The 8,926-nt window shown below is 36.4% G+C and overlaps 1 protein-coding gene across 2 annotated transcripts in view; it reads left to right on the forward strand.

The window, feature by feature from the left end:
* Positions 1 to 3,087, forward strand: part of FNIP1 (folliculin interacting protein 1) — a 113,329-nt gene extending 110,242 nt beyond the window's left edge. For both annotated transcript variants that reach the window (XM_080672878.1, XM_080672879.1), the window contains one exon: positions 2,376 to 3,087. In XM_080672878.1, the coding sequence (XP_080529004.1) occupies positions 2,376 to 2,454 (79 nt within the window). In that variant the 3' untranslated portion in view covers positions 2,455 to 3,087. The remainder of the gene's footprint in view (positions 1 to 2,375) is intronic.
* The last annotated feature ends 5,839 nt before the right edge of the window (positions 3,088 to 8,926 follow it).

The following is an 8,926-nucleotide window of genomic DNA, read 5'->3' on the forward strand; positions in this document are numbered from 1 at the left end:
TGTGTGTGTGTGTGTGTGTGTGTGCGTGTGTGTGTGTGTGTTAATTATTCTTGAAATGTTAGTTGAGGAAATTAAAACAAGCCAGAATTTTTGTCTAATTCAGTTTTTATGAAGGAAGAAGGAGCCAGTATCAACAAGTAGCTACTGTTTGTCAGAAACCAAATTAAATTCTTTCACTGTTACTCCTTACCATCCAGATTAGAAATAGATGCTTCTCTGTGCATAATGCCTGTATTAAAAAGAAATTAGTTTTTAAAGTAATGTGCATTTAACCAAAATTTATAGTGCATTATGGCATAAAATGAAAAGTAATTCCTCATCGTCTTTTCCCCAACTTGTCAGCTTCACCCAAACACAGTTAATGGATTGTTTCTTCTGACAGAAATTTTTTATACAATAAAAAATAGAAATTAATTTATATTCTATTATATCACTGGGCAACTTGCCTTTTAATAAATCCTGAACGTTTGTTCATATAAGCACATACTGATCTAATTATTTTTAATGGCTGTATAGCATTTCATTATATGGTGGGGTTTATATAAACAGTAAGTTCTCACTTAACATCTTTAGTAGGTTCTGCAACTTTAAGTGAAATGACATAATGAAACCAGTTTTACCATGTGCTAATTGATATAAACAAGAAATAAGTTTCAGTGGCATCTCATCCTACATAATAAAAGCCTAGTATGCAAATTGTCCCCTTGACTGGGAGTTTGTCCAGGAGTTTGACCAGGGGGCAGGGTCGGCCGGGGGAAGGAAGGGAGTACGCAGCCAGCAGCTGCTAGGGACCCTGTCAGTGCATGAATTTCGTGCACTGGGCCTCTAGTTATAGTTATAATGAAACGATGCTGTTTAATGAAAGAACATTATTTGAGGGCTTGCTGTATTTTCTTTTGCTACTATAAACCAATGCTAGAATGAGTATAAATCTTTGAAGATTATAGGATAAATTATTTGAAGGAGAATTTTTGGTTAAAGGGCATGTGTATTAACTTTTTGATAGATATTGATAGTTATTTTGATATGTAATAGTAAATGCTATTCAGTAAGTACCAGAATAATTTATTTCAAATAGCAGGAAGCACACACTTCCTGCTATTGGCTATTAACAACTTTTTAATCTTTGTCAGGCTACTTGCTGAGAAATGAAATCTGATTACAGTTTACTTATGTATATTTATTTATTCTCTAACATGAGTCAGTCTACATGAGTGATGTTTCTATATTTATTGGTCATTTCTCTTTTTCTGTCAATTATTTGTGGTAAGATGTATTTTTAAGATACTTCCATTATTTCTTCTATATTTTATAGAAACATTTGTGTTCAAAACAATATGGATGCACATTATTATCCTATTATTATACTACTAGAGGCCTGATGCATGAAATTGGTGCATGGGTAGGGTCCCTAGGCCTGGCCGGTGATCAGGGCCAATCTGTGGGGTGACTGGCGGGGTGATTGGGGGCTCTCGCTGGCACCCGCCTTGGCCGGCCTGGTGCCACCCGCTCGCCGGCCCTGTCCCCCACTGCTGCCACCGGTTGCCTCCCTCTGCGGGCGGCGACTGGTGGGGTGATCGGGGGGGGGGGGGTGCTGGCCCACTCACCAGCTGGCCCCGCTGCCGCCCGCTTGCTGGCTGGCCCTGCCCCTCACTGCTGCCTGTCGCCTCCCTCTGTGGGGCGACTGGCGGGGCAATCGGGGGACTCCCACTGGCACCCGCCTTGGCTGGCCTGGTGTCTGTGGGCTGGGAGCAGCTCCTGTGTTGAGCGTCGGCCCCTGGTGGTCAGTGTACATCATAGCGACCAGTCATTCCACCAGTCGTTCTGCCATTCAGCAATTTGCATATTAGGCTTTTATTATATAGAATATTGTCTTTCTTAGATTTCTTGCCCTGATGCATGGTCCATCAGCAGGTCAGTGAGATGCTTTCCTACACCCATGACTTCACCATTGGGTTTCAGATCCTTTTTTTTAATAAAATATTTTTATATGTTTTTATTGATTTCCAAGAGAGGAAGGGAGAGGGAGAAATAGAAATATCAATGATAAGAGAGACTCATCCATGGGCTGCCTCCTGCATGCCTCCTAATGGGGATCGAGCCCACAACCCCGGCATATGCCCTGACTGGGAATTGAACTGTGACTTCCTGGTTCATGGGTTGATGCTCAACCACTGAGCCACATCAGCTGGGTATGTTTTTTTTTTAAAACTTTGGTTCTGGTTTTCACCGACTGAATTATTTCCAACTGTCGTTATCTTTAGTTCTCTTACCTTTTTCTTTTGGCCAGGGTGACCTGGGTCCTTTACTGCTGAGGTATAGTGACTTGGGTACAGAAAGCCTGACTGAGATGTTTTTTTTTCTCTTAATTTCAGGATTGAATCCAGTGATCTTCCTCTTCTGGCTGCTGTAGCAAGCACTCACTCTCCATATGTTGCTCAGATACTCCTTTAACATAAAGATTGTTTGGAACGTTAAATAGATAACAAGGAAGCAGACACAACATGCATTATGGCATTTTCCCCCCCATTAGATTCCGATCTGAATGAGTCAGTCACCTGTGTATCCTGCATTGCAGTGCATATTGTGTGTTCGTTGGATGGATGTTTTTTTCTTTTTGACTGGACTTCTTGGGTGGAGGTAGATTTTTAACCCAGTGGAACTAAAACAGCATATGTAATTTGGGGGAAGCATTTGGAAAGGCCAAAGTATAACTTAGAAAATTATATAAAATGAATGACATTGAGGATTTTTATATGATTACTACAGTGTTTCCACAACTCATACAAATAGTCATTTCATTAGTTTTAATTCTTTATTTCTAAGGTACACAGGTTTATAAAACCTTGATTATTTCTTATATTGTCAATTCAAAATAGTTAATTTGGGGATATTTTTCAAAGTATTTTAAGTAACCTGTTAATTATAAGAAACTTAGAAGAATGAGTGTAAATCTGTGTTATGTTACCCACCCAAGTGTACATATGTATCTAGTTTTTTAAAAAAGCAGAAGTAGAAATACAAGATTGGTAGACATACTTTTTAAATACACACACACACACACACACACACACACACACACACACACACATATACATATTCAACTAGTATTCATTGTATATAATGTTGAAATGTTCCTTTGTGGTGATTTTCCTGTTTCATACACCCTAAAATATAAGTAAAGCCAATCGCTTTTTTACGGCTGAGGAATGTAAATTCCCAAAATAATAGTACTTTATATTATTTGTTTTGTTTATAAGTATAAGCTAATTCTTATAAATGTTAATATTAACATATTTGTACCTAATTTAATAAATTAAAATTAGGATTAAAAATTGCACCAAAGTATTGGCAAAAATAATATTTTCTTCAGAAGTGCTCAGGTAGCTGAGGCTCTTGCTTTTGGCATTAGCCATCCTTGAACCCATGGGAAATATTTTCTTTGTTTCACTGCTTCATAATATTCTATTTACACTAAATAGAACTCATTAATCCTTAAAATTATTCTCTTTTCTTGAATTTCCCTTCTTCCAAAAGCTATTTTTTCCCCCAGGGATTTTCACTTTTCAATTATTGTTATTCTGTATATACTGTAGAGTGTTGCTTCTGAGAAAGGCTAACATGGAACCAAACTCTTGTAAATAATGTAAATAAAAATATGGGTAAGTAAAGTTTTCAATATGCTCTACTACCTCAGTTTACTTGAATACTACATTATAGTTTATTCTTTAATTACCTGGTCTAAGATACTTTAATTCTAGAAGTGAAGTTTATTTCTGCTTTCATGCACTACTTTTATCAAATTGGTTAGCTTTAGAAAAGAAACTACTTGATTATCCTATTAATGAATACATTTTCTATATAATACACTCATTCTTGCTCTTTCAATTTTCAGTAATTAAGAAAGATTTTTGTGGTTTAAGCTTTGACTTTTAATTTATAGTGGTGGGTCACATTTTGCCTTGCTCTCTATGTATGCAAGAACTCTCCAACCTAGATTTAAGAAGAAATTATTGTTTTAATGGAATGTAAATCTGAAATTGGTATGCCTGCAATCATTTTGGCCTCTGTGTCCCATCAGCTGGCCCCAGTTAGTGCTGGAGTCTCCCATGGATGACTTGCTGCCAAAGAATGTTTATGGATATATTTTCATTTGCTTATTACTCTTACTCCATTCATTAATGAAATTCTTCACTATTTTATTGTTTGGAATTTTGTGAATCAATCTCTTGGCAGAATTCAGAATATAGAAAAGTTCATATGTGGGTCATTGTACATTGTTTTGTAGTTTAGAATGATATGTAGCAGATAGATAATGTCTGTTTTGCATGGTTTTTTTTTTAAATTAATCATCAAGCTATTCACAGTCCTATCTATTTGAAATCTAATAAATTATTTAGAAAATTTAGTCTTCAATAAGTGGATGTCTCATGCTACTGTTACTCTTAAAGCTTTGCTTGGAAGGAAAAGGCCTATAGTTTCTTATAAAATTATTAATCCTTATAGGATTCCTGAGCTTTATAATTCCCAGCCCTTCTGTAATTTCTATTTCCTTCATCATAGTCATTTTTTTCCTTACACAAAGACCATGGAGTAAGCTGCTGCTGCTTTTAAAGTATGGTCTTTATGATGAATGTGAAAGAGTTTTGGACTGTTCGAAATAATTTTTCAACTTCTTATGGTACAGACAGATATGTATTACATATTTTTAAAAACCTATTTGTTGCAATAGAAAATAAAAAAGGGATCTTTTACATTGCAGATTTAAAATAATTTTTTTTCATATAAACTAATTGGTTTGATTTTAAATATTACTGGCTTTTATTAATATGTCTTAATTTTGAGCTTGAAATTGTTAAGTGCAATAAACATATCAGCACCAATTTAATTTTGCTGCAATTGGCATACACTGGGAATGATCACTTAAAAAAAAAGGGTTTTACACAATGTCTACTTCTGGTAGATGTCTTATGAGATCCTTCTGCTTTCTTTAACTTATTTAGATGGTGGGATAAATGTACATACTGTTTCTTGTTCTGTATACATTTCTCAAATGTGCACCTGTATTATAATAACCTCCCAGTCCTAGGGGAAATTTGTGCAATAAACACACATGTCAATTTGAAGTATGATCTTGATTTTTCTTTCATGTGTCTGATGTCTGGATTCTTTTTTCAGATGTGACACTTCTAGGCATGTGACCTTGTTTTATAATGTCCTTTTCTAATCGTAAATTTTTGTTTTGGTAACTTAGTACAATCTATGAGGTTGTGAGAATCAAGTGAAATAATGAATGTCAGGAATTTATCTTAATGCATGGCATACCCCAAGTACTCATTAATTTGTGGCTGCTACTGTTTCTAAGCAATCTGTCCAGCCTCCTCTCTATGGCCCCCACCTGTTGTGGGGAGAATTCAATATACAGTCTTCCAAATGAAAATGTAATATAAAAATACTGGTATATTACATTTGACCTAATCCTTACCATGACAAATTGAAAATTTCTATAAATGCTTTTATTAAAAGAAACTGAAAATCTTTTAAAACCTAGAAAAAGCCCTGTAAGTGTGTTAACGAACATTGTATCCAATACAAATTACTATTGACTTTACAATTAAAAATTGGCCAGTTGTTTTGGGTTTTAATCCTGGTTTGTTCACTGATTTGCATGTGACTCAGCAAGTCTGTCCTCTTATCTACATTGTAGGGAAGTCTGCTCTTCCATCTGTCCTTAGTGCCTGTTCTACAGCAGTGATTCAGCCCTGAGTAGGCTGTTGGGAAGCTGCCTTAGTCAGGCTGGGTTGATATGGGCAAGAGGCAGGATTAGACTGGGGGCTTTTTGTAGTGCCTGTTTTCATATCGTGTTACACGTATCACTCTTAGGTTTGACCAGAGAGAGTAAGTGCACTGTTTTAAAGCAGAGGAAATAGCAAAATATTTGAGAAGCATCCATCAGTTATTTTAGAGATTTATAATTGGTACCTGTGTTTATATTTGCTGTTTTCTTACTAACTTTTCTGAGAAACATAAAGGAATGATTTTGTTGATGAGAAACAGATACAGAAAATTTAATCTGAGGTTAATAGTGTTTCCTATCGGGTCCATTTTGTCTCTCAGACCAGAACGGTTTCCAACTAGTATGTGGTGACAGATGTAAAGATATCCAGGATTTCTTTATGTGTCTTTGCCAATGTGGACGATAGGGGTAGAATAGCAAGTGGGAACAGACCAAACCTGACCTGAAGGTGCTATGAGGGCTGGGGAATTGTAATTCTGAATGAGAAGGACTTACTGGTATAATAAAATAAAATGAGGTATGGTAAGGAGTTAAACACTTTTTCTTTAAAAATTTTTTTTTAATTTTTTAAATTGAATTTATTGGGGTGACATTGGTGAGTAGAATTACAGGTATATAATTCTATAATACATCATCTGTATAGTGTATTTTTTTCCTTTTAAGATTCAACCAGTTTTTATTTTGCCAGAATTTAATAAATTACTTGAAATCAGAATCATTTTTTTCTTTCACATGTTAATGCTGGTGAATCCTGTTTTAGAGGTTGCCTTTCATCTGGAAATAACTATTAAAGCTTTCATGTCTCCTCACTTTTTTTTTTTTCAGCATATCAGAGAATAATATAAGATGGTAATAAAATATTTAGGTATGTGTAGTTACCATGAATAGTAACAGTTTTTACTTGTTGGTGTTTTAAAATAAAGCTTAATAAAGTTATGTCTATATACTTAATTCATTTTTCCTTGTAAAGTATTATACAGAAAAGTAACTTGGAAGCCCCCTCCTCCAAGTGTCCTATTCTCATTGAAGTCCTCCCCTTCTCATTTTTATAATTACCAATTTGACTTTTTGAACATAATTTCCTTGCTTTCTCTTTATAGATTTACCTCTGTGTATGCATCCCTAAGTGATATACTTTAATTTTGCTTGTGTTTGAACTTTGTGTATATGTAATTATATTTTGTGTTTTGCTTTTTTCTTTCAACATTATGCTGGAGAATCATCCATATGCTAGGAAGTTGGTATTCTGCTGATGAACATTTGGGTTATATCCTGTTTTTGGCTATTATGAACAAAAGGACATTTTTGTACTTTTCTGGTATACATGGGTATTCTTTAGAATATCACGGAGTTGACTTGTCATACAGTATGTTAAGTTTCCACTTTACTAGATACTTTTTTTCCCCAAAGTGGTTTCCCAATTTACAGATAACCAGTTTGTGAGAGTTCCTGTTGCTCCACATCTTCATGAATACTTAAATATATTTCCAATAGTTAATGGAAAAAATTGGCATTAAGAAAAAACCTATTAAATTCTTGTGACTTGATTTCTGCTTTAGAGAAGTCACTTCCCAGAGGTAAAGTAATAGAATAGTTCTTGGATTGGGCAGGCAACATCTTAAGTATTTCACATGAATTATCTCACAATCTAAGAGAATCCCAAAGCAATAGGTTCTTTATTCCATTTTATTTTTTTAATTTGGTATTTTAGAGAAAGGGGAAAGGAGATAGAAACACTGATATATAAGAAACATTGATTGGTTGCCTCCCGAATGGGAATGGGGATCCAGCGGTAACCTGGGTATGTGTCCTGACCCAAATAGAAACCATGACCCTTTAGTGCTTGGGAGGACGCTCCAACCAACTGAGCCACACTGGCCAGCGCTACTATTTTAGAGATAAACCGATGTTCAGAGATAACTTCACTGGAGTCTTTTACTAGAAATGACATATTAAAGACACAAATTCTGGTGTTTGTCCCTGAAGTCTAAGCTAATGATCATTATGCTTTATTTCTTTTTCCCTCTTTCAAATATTGTGGCTCTGGAAACTGATCCGTGAAGAACGGAAAGGATAACCTTTGTGATCTTAGGCAGACCTTTGAGAGGATATATTTACACACACACAAAATGTTGAAAATGGGTCTTCAATTCTCATGATCTCTCCAAAATAACTTGCTTTTCAGAATGTCTGAGGCACAACCACTCTAAGATTTTTGTCCAACACTCAAAAAAGAAATGTGCTAATATTATGTTGTAAACTTAAGTTTGAGCAAGCCTAACGACCAACGGAAAACAAAACCCTTATCAACATCAGCCATTATCGGATCTTAGAAACGTAAATGTTGCAGCCTGAACGCTCCCTTTTTTTACTCTAAAAGATAATTTTAATTCTGACTATCCCATTAAAAAATTACCGTGAATAACGTCATGATCATAAATTTATTGAGCTGTGGTAATTGCTGTGAGCAATAGTAAGATGTACCTAGATGTGATACACAGCCCCCGGGGAGCTTAAAATTCAGTGGAAAGGACATACCTATGGTGGCTCCAAAGTAAGCAATTCGTGACCAGTGAGGCCCATCTATGCATTAATGAGATAGGGGTGCAAAGGACTGGTCCAGAAGGATGGATTTGGAAATAACGTCAGTGATCTTATGGTGGAAACAGCCTCTGCAGGTGTCCGGCTGCCCCGATAGTGGTCTGTTTTTCTTACCAATGGATCAGTTTGTTGGGAAACTTGTATGCAAAATGTAGTACAAAAGCAGTCACTCGAGTCCAGGCAACACGAAGCCCTGCTGCCTGATGAAGGGGTTGGACGGATAGAGGTCTGCCCTGGACCCTGGTTATGTGAACGCTGTCAGACTGGCTTTGCCAACCAGCAGTTAACTGCTGGCAGCTGGCAAGGCGGTTGTCCACCCGCGAAGCTGTGATTTCTCTGCCCTGATCTCAGAATATCAGTTTTAGGACAAGTACTTGGTGGGGCTCTTCCACAAACTAATCATTAGAAGAAACGTCGATACGAAGCAGCATGAAATTGTTTGCCAAAAGGTGGCTTCGACTTCCGTACCTTCTCCAAGGGCGGGCCGTGGGTCTTTGGCTTGGCCACGCCCTCAGCTTCCGGATCTGG

Source organism: Plecotus auritus (assembly GCF_963455305.1).
Source record: "Plecotus auritus genome assembly, chromosome: 6".
Taxonomy (NCBI): domain Eukaryota; kingdom Metazoa; phylum Chordata; class Mammalia; order Chiroptera; family Vespertilionidae; genus Plecotus; species Plecotus auritus.